The sequence below is a fragment of the Pyrus communis genome, chromosome 8 (assembly GCF_041283825.1).
Source record: "Pyrus communis isolate YQ-2024b chromosome 8, ASM4128382v1, whole genome shotgun sequence".
In the NCBI taxonomy this organism is placed as follows: Eukaryota; Viridiplantae; Streptophyta; class Magnoliopsida; order Rosales; family Rosaceae; genus Pyrus; species Pyrus communis.
The window spans coordinates 11,055,236-11,075,630 of NC_142572.1; the positions used below are offsets into that span (position 1 = coordinate 11,055,236).

Genomic DNA, 20,395 nt, shown 5'->3' on the forward strand with positions numbered 1-20,395 from the left:
GATAATAACTGGAAATCAATTTGTGTTGCTTATGTGCATGTGTGGAGAAGGACCCTCTAGCTAGCCTTTACCCATTCAATTCAACCAATTTAGTGTCTAATCTGTTTAGTTTTGCAATCTGCTTAGTTTAGTTAATTTCGTCAAAACCAATTCCCCTTTAATATTTAGTGTTTTAACTTAGTTAGAATCTATTTAAGTTTAGTTATATTAGTGTTTTGAGTCAAGTAAAGGTCAAAATTCGTCCAAATAACCCATTAGTTCTTATTTGTGTTAGTTTTGTTTCAATTTGTCAGAATCTGTCCATATTGAGTCTTTTGAGTCTTTTTAGTTCAATTTTCATCCAACTCACTTTCTAGGACCTATTTTGAGTCAATTTAACTTAGTTTGTGTGTTTTGAGTTTATTTAGCTTGTTTTGAGTCATTAGAGTCTAGTTTTCTGTTTTTAAGCCTAGTTTTATGTTTTTGAGTCAGTTTGAGTAGATTAGCATCCCTAGTTAATCCCTAGTCTAGAACGATCCCTTCTTGCATATATACTACAATTGTCAACATTAGGGTTTAAATATGTGTCAAGTTAATTTTCACATCAAATTTTGTCACCGTTGCCGGGGATTAGCAAACTTGCTAATCCCTTTTGTTTGTGTCGTGTCAAAGTGTGTCTTAAGGTTAGTGCCGTGTGTGCTTCTTTTGTTTCTGTTTTGTTTTGTTTTGATTTTTTATTTTATTTTGTTTTGTTTGCTTTGTTTTAGGTACTAGTTTATGACTCGCAGTTCTCAACCTATTCGTGAGAGTATATTGGAGTTTGACAACGATTTTGAACGAACGTTGAGAAGAAAAATGAGGTATCCAAAACCTATCCATCTAGTTCTGAGGCTGAATTTGAAGAAGAAGAAGTGGAAGAAAAAGAACAAGCCATGGCTGCAGATAATCGAACAATCAAGGAACTTTCAGCCTCGGGGTTAGACAATGTCGTGCCTTTATGCATTCAAGACCCTAGGGCGGCTAAAGGCAAGACCAATGAGTTAGAATTGAAGTCAAGCTTGTTCCATCACATTCCCAAATACCATGGGCTGTCCATGTAAAATCCAAACAAGCATCTTAAGGAGTTTGAAGTGGTATGTTTAAGCATGACACCCATCAATGTTGATGGGAACATTTTGAAGATGAAAGCCTTTCCATTCTCTCTTTTGGAAAAGGCTAAAGACTGGCTATACGAATTGGCACCTGAAACCGTCACTTCTTGGGAAAGCATGAAGCGAGCATTCTTAGAGAAGTTTTTCCCAACTTCGAGAGTCATTCTCTTGAGGAAGAGAATTAGTGCCATTCAACAAAACCAAGGGGAGTATTTTCCAATGTATTATGAACAACTCTAGTTGCATCATGCCCTCAACATCAAATGAAGGAAGAACTTTTAATTCAATATTTCTATGAATGACTCCTTCCAATTGAGAGACAAATGCTAGATGCTTCAGTGGGAGGTGCTTTGGTTAACAAAACACCGGTGGCTGCCAAGATCTTAATTGCAAACCGAGCTTTAAATGCATAATAATATAAAGGTGTTGGACAAAGAGACTCTCCATGTCAACAACAACAAGTGAATGAGGTAAGTGCAATTTCTGAAATTCAAGCTCAATTGGCTAATCTCACTGTTCTTGTGTCATAGGTTGTCGATGGATCCAAAGTGCAAGGTGCGGCCATATGTGGAGTGTGCTCCATGCAAGGACATCTTAATGATCAATGTCTTCAATTAATGGAGAATGGAGCATGGGAAAGCGCCAATGCCATAAGTTATCAAGGCCAAAATCAGCAAAGGAATGATCCATACTCAAATACATAAAATCCGGGTTGGAAAGATCATCCAAACTTCAAGTGGAGGGAGCCTCAACAATCTCAACAACAAGGAGGATATAGACAGCCACCTCATGGGCTTTATCAAAGGCCATACATACCACCGTAACTTCCACCACAATCTGCCCAACCAAATTCAAGTTTGTCTTTGGACAATGATAAAATGCTTCAAATACTAACTTCTTTGACTCAGGGATTACAAAATCAAGCCAAAGAGATGGGGGAAGTGAAGAAGCAAATTGGGCAGATGGCGGAGTTCATGGGGCAGTTTCGAGAAGAAGGCAAACTACCTAACTCAACCATTGTCAATCCAAAAGGAAGATTTGAAACTGCCAAGGGTATCACTTTGAGAAGTGGTAAAGAGGTTGGAACCAAGCCAAATACGTCCACATCAAGTCAAAAAGAGGACGAAAAGCTACTGCTCGAAGAGGATGAAGTGGACAAAGCCACGGCAAGGGTGGAACAAACCTTGCCGCAACCTCCTAAGGCCCCAAAACCATCCCACACCACCAAGGTAAGTCCAAATTCAAATTTTTCTAGTTCTATTCCACTAAATGTGCCCTTTCCTAGCAGGTTTATGCAATCAAAGAAAGAAGAGAATGAGAAAGACATTTTAGAAACCTTTAGGAAATTTCAAGTCAATATCCCGCTCCTTGATGCAATCAAGTAAGTTCCTAAGTATGCCAAATTCTTGAAAGAGCTTTGCACAACAAGGAAAAGGATTTCGAACAAGGAAGTGGTCCAGGTAAGTGAGAATGTTTTTGTGGTGTTACAAAGGAAACTACCACCTAAATGCAAAGATCCGGGTAGTTTTACAATTCCTTGTGTTATTGGCAATACTAAGTTTGAACATGCTATGTTAGATTTAGGAGCTTCAATTAATGTCATGACTTACTCAATTTATGCATCTATGAACTTAGGAGAGCTTTAAAACGATGGTGTGATTATTCAATTGGCCGATCGTTCTAATGCATATCCAAAAGGAGTTTTGGAAGATGTTTTGGTGCAGGTTAACAATTTGATCTTTCTAGCGGACTTTTATGTGCTTGACATGGAAGATTCAGCCCATTCTACCCCATTGCTGATCCTCCTTAGGAGACCTTTCATGAAAATAGCCATAGGATGAACCTTGGCCGACATTAAGGGTATTAGTCCTACAACCTGCATGCGTCGCATACTTCTAGAGGAGGGGACTAAACCAACTCGAGAGGCTTAATGCCAGCTCAACCCTGCAATGATCGAAGTTATGAAAAAAGAGATTATCAAGCTTCTTGATTGTGGAGTGATTTATCCTATATCGAATAGTCGTTAGGTCTTACCGGTCCAAGTTGTCCCAAAGAAATCTGGAGTCACTGTGGTGAAGAATGCAGAGAATGAACTTGTGCCCACTCGTATCCAAATAGGTTGGAGAGTGTGCATTGACTATAGGAAGTTCAACGCCACCACAAGGAAAGATCACTTCCCTTTGCCGTTCATTAATCAAATGCTTGAAAGGTTAGCCGATCATTCCTTTTATTGTTTTCTTGATGGTTATTCGAGATATAATCAAATTGTTATAGCTCCAGATGATCAAGAAAAGACTACTTTTACTTGTCCATTTGATACTTTTTCTTACTGTTGAATGTCATTTGGTTTATGTAATGCACCAGCCACCTTTCAAAGATGCATGGTAAGTATCTTTTCAGATTTTGTAAAGAAGATTATTGAAGTTTTCATGGATGATTTTAGCGTATTTGGTGATTCATTTGATGATTGTTTAGATAATCTCACATTAATCTTGAAACGATGCATTGAAACTAACCTTGTTTTAAATTGGGAAAAATGTCACTTTATGGTAAGACAAGGCATAGTTTTAGGTCACATTGTTTCGGCCAAAGGTATTGAGGTTGATAAATCGAAAATAGATCTTGTACACTACTTACCCTCTCCTACTTCAGTCAAAGAGGTTCGTTCTTTTTTTGGACATGCAGGATTCTATAGGCGATTCATCAAGGACTTTTCTAAGATTTCCCAACCCCTATGCCGACTTCTCCAAAAGGATGTACCTTTCAAGTTCGATGAAGCATGTGAGAAGGCCTTCAACCACCTCAAGGAGATGCTCACTTCGCCCCCCATCATAGTTCCATCAGATTGGAGTCTTCCTTTTGAGCTTATGTGTGATGCCTCGGATTATGCATTAGGAGTTGTTTTAGGCCAAAGGAAGAACAAGAAGCCACATGTTATATATTATGCATCCCGGACCCTGAATGATGCTCAATTGAACTACTCCACAATGGAAAAAGAACTTCTTGCTGTTGTTTTTGCTTTAGATAATTTTCGTTCTTATTTACTTAGTACTAAAGTTATAATCTACTTTGATCATGCAGCGTTGAAGTACTTACTTATGAAGAAGGAGGCCAAACCAAGGCTTATTCGTTGGATGCTTCTTCTCCAAGAGCTCGATATCGAAATCCAGGACAAAAGTGAAAATGTGGTGGCTGACCATTTGAGCCATATGGTGCATGAATAGGATGCCGTGCCTATCCTAGAGACATTTCCATATGAGCAGCTATTGTCCATCGAGGTAAGTATGCCATGGTATGCTGATTTAGTGAACTATTTAGTGTCTAAACAAGTTCCAAGCAACCATAACAAGCACCAACGTGACAAACTTAAAAAGGTTGCATGTTTTTATGTGTAGGATGATCCTTATTTGTGGAAATATTGCCCTGATCAGATTCTACGTAGGTGTGTGCATGCATCGGAGTTTAATTCAATTTTAACTTTCTGTCACATTTATGCATGTAGGGGTCATTTTGGCACTCAAAGAACAGCACATAAAGTTTTAGAATGTGGATTTTATTGGTCTACTATATTTAAGGATGCTAGAACTTTTTGTGTGACTTGTGATCGTTGTCAAAGAACGGGCAATATAGGTGCAAAATACCAAATGCTGCAACATCCCATCTTTTCTGTTGAAATTTTTTATGTTTGGGTATTGATTTTATGGGTCCTTTTCCTTTATCTCATGGTTTTAATTACATTTTACTTGCGGTTGATTATATGTCGAAATGGGTGGAAGCAAAAGCCACCTGTACTAATGATTCCAAAGTGGTTGTAAATTTTGTCAAAACTAACATTATTTCCAGATTTGGGATACCAAGAGTACTAATAAGTGATGGAGGTTCTCACTTTTGTAATCGGACCATTGAGGTGTTGCTCAAGAAGTATAATGTCATGCATAAGGTTTCAACACCTTATCATCCTTAAACAAGTGGGCAAGCCGAGGTTTCTAATCGAGAAATAAAATAGATTTTGGAGAAGACCGTTGGGCTAACTCGGAAGGATTGGAGCTTGTGTTTGAATGATGCATTGTGGGCATATCGTACCTCCTACAAAACACCAATTGGAATGTCCCCATTTCGGCTCATCTATGGGAAACCATGCCATCTTCCCGTTGAATGGAGCACAAAGTACATTGGGTTGTCAAGACGTGTGTGTTGACTTAAAAATCCGAAAAACCCATAAAAATTTGAAAAATTGTTTTGAAAAACCCAAAAAGAGTTGTTTTTGTGTGTTTGATTGTGTCGTAGGGTACCTTCCAACGCAATGATGAGGATTTGGTTTTTAATTGCATGATGGTTAAAGAAAGTTACAAACATGGATGGATGTTTGATATACTCTTTGGTTTATGCTTGTTTGTAGTTATAGTTTACGAATTCACATGTAATCACAAAGGAAAATTAGTTTTTGTAACATGCTTGAAGGAATGAACTCAAACTAACGCTACAACCTTGTGAGACTTGAGCCTAAACGTTATTTGGAGAGTAACAATCTGTGCATCATTGTTTTCTAAAGTCGTTGCATGATCTCTTTATTCTTTGCTTGGTTACTACTTAGAAGGCGTTTCATCACTTAGTTCCAAATGCTAGAACTCATGCCCATTTCATTCAAAGCATGTTATTGATTTGCATAACACATATTCAAGATGAAGTTGTGTAGTGACCACCATAAAAACCAAATAGCCGTGTGCCCTTCACTCATTTTGTGTTTAAGTTTAACCCCATTGAGCCGTGTTAGCCATGTTCTTTGTTAACCCATATCATCCTCACCTAGCCTGGATTAGGACCATCCGTACCCTTGTTCTTGAAGCATAGTAAGCATGAATGAATTCCTTTTGATTAATTTGTTGTAGAAAATAAGTGTGGGGGAAGGATTATTGATGTGAGTTATGTGCCATAGGCACGGCTGGAAAAAAAAAGAAAAAAAAAAAAGAAAAGAAAAGAAAAAGAAGTGAAAAAGAGTTGAAAAGAGGTAAAAAAGAGTTCCAAAGTATTGGTTGTTGAAGTAAGGGTCCAAAACAATGAATTAGGCCCTAAGAGTTGTTTGAATCTCCCCTATTTTTTCTAAAAGTTGATTTCTGCATTCTAAGTGAATTCTAAGTCTCAATTTCATTACTTTGCTTGCTATTGCTTAAGGAACTTTTGTTTATCCCTATCTTTCCTTGTTAGCCAATACCCCAAGCCCCGTTACAACCCTTGACTTCTATCTTGAGTGTTGTGCATTTCAATTTGTGGAGTTTGAAGTTGGTATGTGATGCGAGTTTTATACGCGCACAAATTAAACCCTCTTTTTGTCAAATTGTAGTATAGGTGCAAGTAGGGATCGTTCTGGACCGGGGATTAGGAGGGATTGTTAATCTCTTGGAAACTGACTTAAAAACGTAAAAACAATATAAAACACTAAACTAGACTCAAAGAATTCAAAAATACTTTAAAACATAAACTAAACAGATTCTAACAAGTTCAAAAGACTCAAAACTCTTAAAAACACAAACTAAATTGATTTCTAACTAATTTGACATTAAAGTAAAGGGGGATTTAGGTTTTGACAAAATTAAACTAAATGAACAAATTGCAATTAAAACAGAATGTAAATATGAATGTGAATAAAATATGGATGATGGAATAGCCAAGGGGTTCTTCTCCACACATGTTACACTTGCATACAAGATTGATTCTCAGTTGGTCTTTCGATAAATTATGAAACTCAACGCCCCGGGTTAATTAGGTCCGCTTAAATTAACCGTCAAGTTTTCCTTAAGTTAATGAATTGGATGGGTTAGCGCAACGCAATTCACCACATTCTCCAAAAGTCCTTTACGTGAACAGCACAATAAAGATACAATCAAAGATCATTAAGTATTATGAAAACTATAAGTGTTGACGAGGCATTCGTTACTATGATGAGCATGAAACTCGTGCCAAGAATTCATTTAACGCGATTGTTTATAAGCAACCTCCACTACTTGTGAATATAAGTTCATAACGATTAGGTGAAACTCACTTATACTCTAGCGTCATATTCATGCATGAAAATTAAGCGCGCATTCTTAATAAACATTCATAAATAAATTATCAATCAAACGGTTAAACAAATTGAAATCAAAACTTATGAAATTCCAACGAAAGGTAATCAATTCATATTGCAAATATAAACATAGTTTCGAATCACCCCCTAGCTAAAGGGGGTTTAGTTCCTCATAACTTTGAAATCAAAGAAACACCTAAACATTCCAACAACTCAAACTTGAATTGTATGAACGTTTAGGCACTCTTCTCTTTCATTCCTCATACGTACAAAACAAAGAGAATTAAATTTAAACTTTGAAATCAAAGAAACACCTAAACATTCCAACAACTCACACTTGAATTGTATGAACGTTTAGGCCCTCTTATCTTCCTCGTTGTTGTAGCACAAGGTCTAAGGTGAGGTTTGGGGGATTATGGAAATGGATGAGGAGTGGTGTTTTGTGTATGAAATGAGATGTTTATGAATGAATGAATGCAAGGGTATTTATAGGAGTAGTGGAGGGAACATATGGCTATGTCATTTGTAGGTGAAGTAGGTGGATGTTGTAGGTGAAGTAGGTGGATGTTGTAGGTGAATTAGGTGGATGTTGTAGGTGAATTAGGTGGAGGTGAATTAGGTGGATGTTGTAGGTGAATTAGGTGGATGTTGTAGGTGAAGTAGGTGGATGTTGTAGGTGATTATGAGTGATAAGTGATAAGTGTATGATATGTTAAGTGATAAGTGAATGATTATGATAAGTGATAAATGAATGTATGATATGATAAGTGGTGAATGATAAGTGATAAGTGGTGATGATATGTGATAAGTAATGAGTGGTGATGATAAGTATGGAGCATGTGAATTAACTAATGAAGGAAATGCATGTGCAATGACAATGTGTTAGAATAGATGTGTGTTATGCATGGCATGATTGGGATTAGGAAAGGTTTTAAATGTCCTAAAACTAAAGAGAACAAGGTTCCAACACTTTGGTCTTCAATTAGGTCTTCAATTTCGTCCAACACTTTGGCTCCAAGCATAAGCTATCCATCCTTAGCCCAAAAGTGCTCCAAAAGTCTCCAAAATGCATATTTTTGCTCCTTTAGCCCTTTGGACCTATAAACACACGAAAATAGCTTAAAGTACTAAAATAACTAAAGAAACATAACGTAAATGCACGAGAACAAGCCATTTAAGTCGCATGAATATGCTCCTATCAAATACCCCCACACTTAGCTTTTGCTAGTCCTCGAGCAAAACAAAACAAAAGAAACCAAAAACAAAACAAAACGAACAAAACACAACCTACACCTTCCAACAATCGTCTCAGATTTCCAATGCACATGACAAGTTAAAAATCATTAGTCCCATAGATTTTTAGCCATCTTTACAGTTAAGTACATTCTTAATCATAGTCACCACATACTAGTTCACAATTAAGCATTTAAAACACATTTCGAAAGTAGTAACATGCCTTTAGAGAATTTCCTCAATTCCTTACTAGAATGCACTCTATTTTCACACAGATTTTCTGACTACACACCCTACACTAGTTATATGTGAGAGATTGATGTAAACATGTAGACGAACACTCACATATGTTATAATAAGGAAAGCATTTTCTGGAGTTAATAAGCATGTTTAGATATGATCTCATGAATGGAATGCTACTACTTAGACGCGAGAACCAGTGACACCATAAGCTCATACCAAGTTCAAACTCCACAATTGAAATACATAACACTCAAGATAGAAGTCAAGGGTTGTAACGGGGCTAAAGGTGTTTGGCTAACAAAGAAAGGTGAAGGATAAACAAACATTCTTAAAGCAATAGTAAGCAAAGTATTTGAATTAGGCACTTAGAATTCCCTTTAGAACGCAAAAATCAACTTTGAACACCCAAGGGAAAGTCACACAAAACTTAGGGCCATATTCAACTTTTTGGACCCTTTCTTCAACCATCAACGCTCGTGAGTTCATTCTTACTTATTTTCACTCCTTTTTTTTTTTTTTTTTTTTTTTTTTTTTTTTTTTTTTCTTTTTCTTTTCTTCTTCTTTTTCTTTTGAATCTCGAAACATACATATAAACGTAAGAACAAACTTTTACTCCCCCACACTCATTTTCTTGCATAATGTAACTCAAAAGGAATTCATTTAAGTCATGCTCACTATACTTTAAGAACAAGGGTATAGGAAAGTCCTACACTAAGCTAGGTAAGGGAAATGTGGGAAAACAAAGAATAAAAGCTAAACAAGGCTCAACGGGGTTAAAACTTACAACAAATACGAAGTATGGGAAGTAAGTTTATTTGGCTATGGTGGTGGTCACTACACAACTTCTTCTTGAATATGTGTTATGCAAATCAATAACATGCTTTGAATGAAAAGGGCATGAGTTCTAGCATTTGGAACTATATGATGAAACGCCTTCTAAGTAGTAACCAAGCAAAGAATAATGAGATCATGCAACGACTTTAGAAAACAAGAAATCACAGATTATACTCTCCAAAGAACGTTATAGGTTCAAGTCTCTCAGGGTTGTAGCGTTTGTTTGAGTTCCTTCCTTCAAGCATGTTACAAAAACGAATTTTTTTCTTTTATGATTGCATGTGAAGTCATACATTATAACCATAACCAAGCATATACCAAGAGTAAATCAAACTTTTCTCTATGTTTATAACTCTTTTTAACAGTCATGCAATTACAAACCAAATCCTTATCATTGTGTTGGAAGGTATCCTAAGACACAAACACACAAAAACGACTCAAAACACTCTTTTTAGGCTTTTTAAAACACGTTTTTCAAATTTTTATGTGATTTTCGGAGTTATAAAAACAAAACATACTAAAACACTCTAAAACAACTTAAAAACACCTTAAAACAGCAAGGAACAACATTTGAAGTTATAAAAACAAAACATACTAAAACACTCTAAAACAACTTAAAAACACCTTAAAACAGCAAGGAACAACATTTGAAGTTATGGGTGATAAAATCCCACGAATTTGCATTAAATATACTTAGTTACCCCCCCCACACTTAAATCAAACATTGTCCTCAATGTTTTAAGCATAGATTCACACAAAACATAAGTAAACACACAAAAAACATTTAAACATACTAAACATGGCAGAATGTAATTAACAAAGAGAAGAGTTTAGGGACGCAAATCTGGTTATGGAGTGTAAATTCCGTCTTCTCTTTGTTGATTGCATTGAGGCTTGATCTGGATGATTCCATAGGCTTAGTCTCGAACTGGTTGCCGCCCATCGTTGATTTTCCTTTGTGCTACTCTTGATCTGGGCAGCAGGATTCTTTTGGTCTTCCCCGAAGGTCTGAGCTTACTCCTTTGGTCTGTTTCTTTGTTCAATCTTTCCAATTCGTATTGAAAAGGGTTGGAGGATAACTCAGCCTAAGTTTGTCTCCACATGCTTCAATGTATCATTTTCACTTGCCTTACTCGCTCCCTTTTGCAGAAGTGGTCCCTTCTCTGGAAGTGTATCAACCGTTGAAGATGACTACTCGAGAGCAACGCTAGGTAAGCAATCAGGAACAGATTCCAGGCAGTTGGCTCCAGATCGGAAGACTGACTCCAAGTGCCGGCTGATTGCTTCTTTCACTTTGCCATGCGAGTAAGAACAAGGACAAAGAAAAGGACAGGAAAAGAGCATGATATGAGATACTTTTGCTTTAGACCTTTTTGATATGAGATACCTTTGCTTTTGAAGAAACGGCGAATGAAGCAGCATATGTATTTGTTGTGGTTGTCTCCACATGCTTCGATCGACCGTTTCCTTCTGCCTCATTTGTACTCCAGGTTTCTGGTATCTTCTTTGGGGGAGAAAAAATTGAGTATTTCAAGAGGCTTTGCTGGGAGTGCGCCCTCAGAGGTGAGAGAGAGTTGGACATTTTCTTCAGGTTTTCCTTGCCATAAAAACGAAGGTCGACATATATAGAGATAATAGCAAGTGGTGGTACTGTTCTTTTACCCTTGTCGACAGACGTTTTGATCCCGCAAATCCGGCTTTTTGAAATAGTGACGCCTCTTCGATTTCTGAGCAGGCGCCCCTTCGATTTCTGAACGACGCCCCTTCTTTTTGAACGACACGTGGTAGTGCAGATGCGGCTCCTTTTGACAAAGCTGCATGCGTTTTCTGAAAAGCAGAGAAAGCGTCGCCGAACTTTGCGCTTGTCGGCTAAAGATGTGTAGTTGTGATGATGGCCTCCACGTGTTGTCTGAAAAGAAGAAATCTTTTGACAAAGTTGGAACGCGCCTTCTGAAAAGCCGAGAAAGCGTCGCCTAAATTACGCCGAAAATTCCGGCTTTTTGAATTGGTGGACGCGTCGCCTTGGCTTTTTTTATTGAGCTATCGATCACCACAACAAACACACTCTGAAGATTTCCCATTCTTGAAAATCGACTCCGGCCCTTTGAAATTTAACTCCATCCCTTCTCTTTGAACACTTTTGAAAAAATGGCAAACTCATCGAACCTTAGCTTGGAATTGAGCCTTAGCAGTGATACATTTTCACTCAAGGACTCCCTTGGGATAAACATTAGAACGATCGGCCAATTGAATTACAACGCCATCTTGTTTCAACTCACCAAGGTTCATAGATGCATAAATGGAATATGGCATGACATTAATAGACGCACCTAAATCTAACATGCATTGTTCAAATTTAGTTTTTCCAATTATGCATGGGATAGTAAAACTCCCTGGATCCTTACATTTTGGAGGTAACTTCCGTTGCAAAACCGCAGATACATTTTCACTTACTTTCACAACTTCTTTGTTTGAAATTCTTTTCCTAGTTGTGCATAACTCTTTTAAGAACTTGGCGTACCTCGGGACTTGCTTAATGGCATCAAGTAAAGGAATGTTTACTTGGACTTTCCGAAACGTCTCCAGAATGTCTTTTTCCTGCTCCTCCTTCTTTGTTTGCATAAACCTGCTAGGAAAAGGAACATCGGGTGGAACAAAGTTATAATTAATCAATTTTGAACCCAACTTACCTTTGGTGGCCGAATGGGATGAGTTGGGTGCATTAATGTCCCTAGGTAGTTGCGGCAAGGGTGTTTGTACCCTTGCCGTGGGCTTGCTTGCCTCCTCCTCTTCATGTTGCAGCTTTTCATCCTCTTCTTCGCTTGATTTTGGTGGTTGTGGGGTGGTTCCAACTTCCTTGCCATTTCTCAAGGTAATTGCGTTGGCGGTTTCAAAGCCTCCCTTCGGGTTTGGAATGGTTGAGCTCGGGAGCTTGCCTTGGTCTCGGAATTGCCCTACAAACTCCGCAATCTGCCCAATTTGCTTCTCCAATTGATCCACCCTCTTATCTTGGTTTTGCATGGCTTTGGCTTGGTTTTCTTGCCCCTGAGACAAATTAGTTAGTAACTTAAGAAGTGTATCATTATCTAAGGTGTTACCTGAACTTGTTTGGGCAGATTGTGGAGGTGCTTGTGTGGGTGCGAATGGCTTGGTGAAGAAGCCCGGGGGTTGTTGCCTAAAGCCTCCTTGTTGTGGTGGTTGTTGGGGCTCCCTCCATTTGAAGTTCGGGTGGTCTCTCCAACCTGGATTATAAGTGTTCGAGTACGGATCGTTCCTTGGTTGGTTTTGGCCCTGAAATCCAATTGCATTGGCGCTTTCCCATCCACCATTTCCTATGAGTTGTGGGCACTTCTCAGAAGCATGTCCTTGGATCGAACACACCCCGCATACAATCGGTCCTTGCACCCTCATTCCTTCGGCCATCCGAGACACAATGGAAGTAAGATTAGCTAACTGTGAATGAATATCGGGTGTGGAACTTACCTCATGCACTTGCTGCCGTGGGGGTCCTCTTTGGCCTACTCCTTCGTATTGTTGAGCGTTCAACGCTCGGTTAGCGATCAAGACCTTGGCATCCATGGGCGTCTTGTCCACCAATGCTCCACCCGCCGAGGCATCGAGCATTTGACGTTCGATAGGTAGGAGCCCCTCGTAGAAGTATTGCAGAAGCAACTCCTCCTTCATCTGATGCTGTGGACAAGAAGCAACAAGAGATTTAAAACGTTCGTAATACGTAGGAAACGACTCACCATCTTCTTGCTGTATACCACTTATCCTTTTACGTAAAAGGATGATTCGAGAAGTTGGGAAGAACTTCTCAAGAAATGCCCTCTTCATGCTCTCCCATGATGTGACGGTTCCGGGAGCTAAATCGTACAACCAATCCTTGGCTTTGTCCATTAAAGAGAATGGAAAAGCCTTCATCTTCAAAATGCTTCCGTCGACGTTGACGGGAGTCATGCTTGAACACACCACCTCGAATTCCTTCAGGTGCTTGTTCGGATCCTCCATGGCCAACCCATGGTATTTCGGAATATGGTGGAGCAAGCTTGACTTCAACTCGAACTCCTCTGTCTTCCCTTCGGCAGGTGGGGGATATTGGATACACAAAGGTGCTGCATTACCCAATCCCGAAGCCGCAAGCTGCTTGAGTGTCCGGGTGTCCACGGCCATGACTTGTGGTTCCTCAAAAATCCCTGCCGTGGGTTCCTCCTCCTCCTCTAGGACTTGTTCCTCGAGGTCAGATTCCGGGCTTGGTGGATTTGGTTCGTGTTGCTTCCTCGTCCGTCTCAAAGTCCTCTCAAAATCGTTGTCAAAGTCCGAAATATGCTCACGAATCGGTTGAGAACTCCGAGTCATACACTAGTACCTAAAACAAGGAAAACAAAACAAGGTCAGAATCTTTAATAAAAACTAAATTAAACAAAAAAAATAACAATCCAAGGGATTAGCAAAGTTGCTAATCCCCGGCAACGGCGCCAAAAATTTGATGCGAACTAATTAAGCACACAAATTAAAACCCTCTTTTGACAATTGTAGTAAAGATGCAAGTAGGGATCGTTCTAGACCGGGGATTAGGAGGGATTACTAAATCACTTGGAAACTGACTCAAAAACGTAAAACAAACGTTAAAAACACTAAACTAGACTCAAAGAATGCAAAACTAAACAAATAAACACTAAAACAAATCAAAAGACTCAAAGAATACAAAACAATTATAAACACAAACTAAGACACTTCCTAACTAAATTAGACACTAAAGTAAAGGGGATTGAGGTTTTGACGAAATTAACTAAATGCAAAGATTGTAATTAAAAGGCAGAATATAAATATGAATGTGATGAAAATATGGATGAATGCTAGCTAGAAGGTTCTTCTCCACACATGTCACACTTGCATACAATTTGATTTTCAGTTGGTCTTTCGATAAATTATGAAACTCAACACCCCGGGTTAATTAGGTCCACTTAAATTAACCGTCAAGTTTTCCTTAAGTTAATGAATTGGATGGGTTAGCGCAACGCAATTCAAAACATTCTCCAAAAGTCCTTTACGTGAATTGCACAATAAAGATACAATCAAAGATCATTAAGCATCATGAAAACTATAAGTGTTGACGAGGCATTCGTTACTATGATGAGCATGAAACTAGTACCAAGAATTCATTTAACGCGATTGTTTATAAGCAACCTCCACTACTTGTGAATATAAGTTCATAACTATTAGGTGAAACTCACTTATATTCTAGCGTCATATTCATGCATGAAAATTAAGCGTGCACTCTCAATAAACATACATAAATAAGTTATCGATCAAGCAGTTAAACAAATTGAATTCACCATTCATGAAATTCCAACCAAAAGTAATCAATTCATATTGCAAGCATAAACATGGTTTCGAATCACCCCCTAGCTAAATAGGGGTTTAGCCTCTCATGTTCACAACAAGAAAAATAAAATTGAATTTAAACATAAAGAACAAAGGATGGATTACACCTAGAACGCCCAACGATTCCACTTGAATTTCTGCGCGTCTAAGTCCTCTTTCCTCTTCTCCTTGCTGCGGCAGTGAGGTTACATGGATGATTTGGATGTTATTTTGGGTTGGGGATGGATTTAGGGAGGTTTGGTGGTGCGGCAAGGTTATGGGGTGGTGTAGGAAGGTTTGGGAGGCTGCTGGAATGGAGGGGGGACTGCACGGCAAAGGTTTTGGGTGATGGTGGCTGCACGGTTTTGGGAGGAAAATGGGAGAGAATCTGTGATGGTGGCTGCGGCAGGATGGGAAAAAACTGGAATTATGGAATGGTCGGATGCGGCTGTTTAAGGGAAAAATTAATTAGGTTTTTAGGTGGCTCCCCCCAATATCAAATGGAGAATGGAGAAAATAATAATATATTGGCTGCGGCTTATGGGAGTATTAGGTTTAATAATAGAATAATAAGGAATGGGAAGTCACGGCTTTGGTTTTAGGTTGAAAAATGGCTAATTAAAATATCAATGAAATGGCTTATTAAAATATCAAATAAATGGCTTAAGGTGCTACGGCAAGAGTCAATATTTTGTTTTTTTTTTTAGGGTGAATGATCAATGTGGCAGGTTGAGAAGTGAATGAATAATCCCCCCAAGGTTAGGAAAAAGGTGCGGCTGCTATGATTTAGAAGACTTAGGGTGAAACATGGATGGGAGGCCACGGCTTAGTAAAGGAATTAGGTTTTTGTGGCTGTTTTGTTTTATTTATTTTTTTGCTGAAAAATATGAAAAGAAAAATAATAAGAGGTCCCTAAGGTGCGGCTAAATGGTGGAAACCCTAGGGTTTAGAAATTCAAACCCACTTTTATTTTGGTGAATTAGAATTAAGTTAAAAGCTTCTAGAATTAGGAAATAAAATCAGAAATTAAAAGGGATGGCTGCAAGGTGCGGCTAGGGTTAGGTTAGGAGAGGGAAATAGGGTTTAAGTGAATGACAATGGACTTAAATACCCCCCTTGCACGGCAAGGGAAGGAAAAGAAAGTGCAAGGGCACGGCTTGGGCTTTAAAGTGGGCTAGGGCCATGGTTTTGTGTCCTAAAATGCATACAAGGCCGTCAAAGTGGCTAGAAAATACGGACGTTTAAGTTTAGGAAAGGTTACCAAAATGGGAAACTTAGGATTAACTTTCCTAAAATAGGAAACCTTGTTTGAGTAGGATTCCTCGTTTTGGTAAGAATTCATCGTTGGAGTAGGAATTCGTCATTTCTTCAAATCTTCAACTCATTCATTCCTCTTTCGCTCCAAAAGACTCCAATTTGCATCTTCTTGCACACTTTGGCCTTATAATCTGAAAATACACAAAAGTAGCCTTAAACACTAAAATAGCTAAGTAAACACAACATAAATGCACGAGAACAAGCTAATTAAGTCGCATGAATATGCTCCTATCAAATTCCCCCACACTTAACTTTTGCTAGTCCTCGAGCAAAACAAAACAACTAAACTAAACAAAACAAAACAAAACAAACAAAACATAACCTAAACCTTCCAACGTTTGCCTCAGGGATTTCCAATGAAACATGACATGTCCAAGATCATTACTCACATAGATTTTAGTCTTCCTTCCCCTCGAGCACATACTTAATCATAGTCACCATTCACTAGGTCGCATTTAATCAATTAAAACACATTTTTAATGTAGTAACATGCCTTAGAGAATTCCCTCAATTCCTCACTAGTTATGCACTCAATTTTCACTCAGATTTTCTGACTACACACCCTACACTAGTTATATGTGAGAAGATTGATGTAAACATGAAAGACTAGTACTCACATATGTTATAACAAAGAACGCAATTTCTGGAGTAATTAATCATGTTTAGATATGATCTCATGAATGGAATGCTACTACTTAGATGCGAGAACCAGTGACACCATATGCTCATACCAAATTCAAACTCCACAATTGAAATGCACAACACTCAAGATAGAAGTCAAAGGTTATAACGGGGCTTAGGGTATTGGCTAACAATGAAAGGTAGGGATAAACAAAAGTTCTTTAAGCAATAGCAGCAAAGTATTGAAATTAAGTCCTAGAATTCCCTTAGAATGCAGAAATCAACTTTTAGACAAATAGGGAAGATTCAAACAACTCTGAGGGCCTAATACATTGTTTTGGGCCCTTACTTCAACAAACCATACTTTGGAACTCTTTTTCTTTTCACTTCTTTTTTTTTTTTTTTTTTTTTTTTTTTTCTTTCTTTCTCTAGCCATGCTTATTGCACATAACTCACATCAATAATCCTTCCCCCACACTTATTTCCTGCAACACATTAATCAAAAGGAATTCATTGCTTACTATGCTTCAAGAACAAAGGTAAGGATGATCCTAATCTAAGCTAGGTGAGGATAATGCGGGTTAACAAAGAATATGGGCTAACACAGCTCAATGGGGTTAAACTTAAACACAAAATGAGTGAAGGGCACATGGCTGTTTGGCTTTGATGGTGGTCACTACACAACTTCATCTTGAATACGTGTTAAGCAAATCAATGACATGCTTTGAATGAAATGGGCATGAGTTCTAGCATTTGGAACTAAGTGATGAAACGCCTTCTAAGTAGTAACCAAGCAATGAATAATGAGATCATGCAACGACTTTAGAAAACAATAATGCACAGATTTTAACTCTCCAAATAACGTTTAGGCTCAAGTCTCACCGGGATGTAGCGTTTGTTTGAGTTCATTCCTTCAAGCATGTTACAAAAACTGATTTTTATCATTTGTGATTACATGTGAATTCGTAAACTATAACTACAAACAAGCATAAACCAAAGAGTATATCAAACGTCCATCCATGTTTGTAACTTTCTTTAACCATCATGCAATTAAAAACCAAATCCTCATCATTGTGTTGGGAGGTGACCTACGACACAAACAAACACACAAAAACAACTCTTTTTGGGTTTTTCAAAACAATTTTTCAAATTTTTATGGTATTTTCGGATTTTTAAGTCAACACACTCTAAAACACTCTAAAATAGCTTAAAAACACTTAAAAACAGTGGGAAACAAGTTTAGACACGTTAGGTGGTAATACCCTATGAATTTCATGCAAAAATGTCTCAAAACAGAATGTTACCCCCCCACACTTAAACTAAACATTGTCCTCAATGTTTTAGACACAATTAAACACATTACACATAACATAAAGTAAGCAACAAAGGAAAGGGTTTAGGGACGCAAATCTGAGTGTGAAGCGATTCCCAAGTTCGTCCTTTGTTGATTGCATGGGTTGCCTCCCAAGTAGCGCTTGCTTTAACGTCTTCCAGCCGGACGAAACCTTCTTTTAATCTTCACTCTGGCTCACGGCATGGAGGGGTATGTCCTCCACGGTATACTTCTTGAAATTTCTCGTAGTATGGCTCACTGAATGGGCGGGGATAATGATCCTCCCTGATGGTGGTGTTTCGGTTCCGACAATCCATATAACTGCTCCCACCACCTTTATATCGATTGGGCTCCTGCACCAACGAAGGTAACAACCTATTAGTTGAAGTAGGAATTGAGATTGGAATTGAAGACTTACAAACATAGTGTGGTGAGGGCTCAAAAATGGCAGCCCTTTCAATAATGTTACTATGGCGACTTTCGGCCATATTGGGTGGTTGTAGACCAATCACTCCAAGTTCTTCTCCAATGGTGGTGCTTGATACATCCTTCGTGGTAAGTGTGGATCCTCTCGGCCCTTTGTCCTTATGCACATCTACGACAAAGCAAGAACGGCTATCGTTAGGATTCTTAATAGAGTCATAAACATTAAATTTAATTACATCACCACCAAACTCCATTGTTAGTGCTCCTTTGGCCACATCAATCTTTGTTTGGGCCGTTTTCATGAACGGACGGCCTAGCAAGAGTGGCAATGATGGAGCATCGCTCGAATCCTCCATTTCTAAGACATAGAAATCTGCAGGAAAGATGAGATGATTAACCTGCACTAAAACATCCTCAAGGACTCCCTTGGGATAAACATTAGAACGATCGGCCAATTGAATTACAACGCCATCTTGTTTCAACTCACCAAGGTTCATAGATGCATAAATGGAATATGGCATGACATTAATAGACGCACCTAAATCTAACATGCATTGTTCAAATTTAGTTTTTCCAATTATGCATGGGATAGTAAAACTCCCTGGATCCTTACATTTTGGAGGTAACTTCCGTTGCAAAACCGCAGATACATTTTCACTTACTTTCACAACTTCTTTGTTTGAAATTCTTTTCCTAGTTGTGCATAACTCTTTTAAGAACTTGGCGTACCTCGGGACTTGCTTAATGGCATCAAGTAAAGGAATGTTTACTTGGACTTTCCGAAACGTCTCCAGAATGTCTTTTTCCTGCTCCTCCTTCTTTGTTTGCATAAACCTGCTAGGAAAAGGAACATCGGGTGGAACAAAGTTATAATTAATCAATTTTGAACCCAACTTACCTTTGGTGGCCGAATGGGATGAGTTGGGTGCATTAATGTCCCTAGGTAGTTGCGGCAAGGGTGTTTGTACCCTTGCCGTGGGCTTGCTTGCCTCCTCCTCTTCATGTTGCAGCTTTTCATCCTCTTCTTCGCTTGATTTTGGTGGTTGTGGGGTGGTTCCAACTTCCTTGCCATTTCTCAAGGTAATTGCGTTGGCGGTTTCAAAGCCTCCCTTCGGGTTTGGAATGGTTGAGCTCGGGAGCTTGCCTTGGTCTCGGAATTGCCCTACAAACTCCGCAATCTGCCCAATTTGCTTCTCCAATTGATCCACCCTCTTATCTTGGTTTTGCATGGCTTTGGCTTGGTTTTCTTGCCCCTGAGACAAATTAGTTAGTAACTTAAGAAGTGTATCATTATCTAAGGTGTTACCTGAACTTGTTTGGGCAGATTGTGGAGGTGCTTGTGTGGGTGCGAATGGCTTGGTGAAGAAGCCCGGGGGTTGTTGCCTAAAGCCTCCTTGTTGTGGTGGTTGTTGGGGCTCCCTCCATTTGAAGTTCGGGTGGTCTCTCCAACCTGGATTATAAGTGTTCGAGTACGGATCGTTCCTTGGTTGGTTTTGGCCCTGAAATCCAATTGCATTGGCGCTTTCCCATCCACCATTTCCTATGAGTTGTGGGCACTTCTCAGAAGCATGTCCTTGGATCGAACACACCCCGCATACAATCGGTCCTTGCACCCTCATTCCTTCGGCCATCCGAGACACAATGGAAGTAAGATTAGCTAACTGTGAATGAATATCGGGTGTGGAACTTACCTCATGCACTTGCTGCCGTGGGGGTCCTCTTTGGCCTACTCCTTCGTATTGTTGAGCGTTCAACGCTCGGTTAGCGATCAAGACCTTGGCATCCATGGGCGTCTTGTCCACCAATGCTCCACCCGCCGAGGCATCG

The 20,395-nt window shown here is 39.0% G+C and overlaps 1 protein-coding gene and 1 pseudogene across 1 annotated transcript; one reads left to right on the top strand and one right to left on the bottom strand.

Moving 5' to 3' along the window:
• Window positions 1-1,447: 1,447 nt before the first annotated feature.
• On the top strand, window positions 1,448-2,954 carry LOC148695080 (uncharacterized; annotated as a pseudogene).
• Window positions 2,955-3,068: 114 nt separating this feature from the next.
• LOC148695081 (uncharacterized) lies at window positions 3,069-13,863 on the bottom strand. The gene is made up of 2 exons (XM_088698303.1): window positions 12,067-13,863; window positions 3,069-3,074 (listed from the first exon to the last, which is right to left on the bottom strand). Exons 1-2 carry the CDS (start codon window positions 13,861-13,863, stop codon window positions 3,069-3,071), a joined length of 1,803 nt encoding a protein of 600 aa, XP_088554429.1.
• Between the last annotated feature and the right edge of the window lie 6,532 nt (window positions 13,864-20,395).

Coding starts and splice junctions, on each gene's coding strand:
- LOC148695081 (XM_088698303.1), bottom strand. CDS start 13,863: ATGACTCGGAGTTCTCAACCGATTCGTGAGCATATTTCGGACTTTGAC.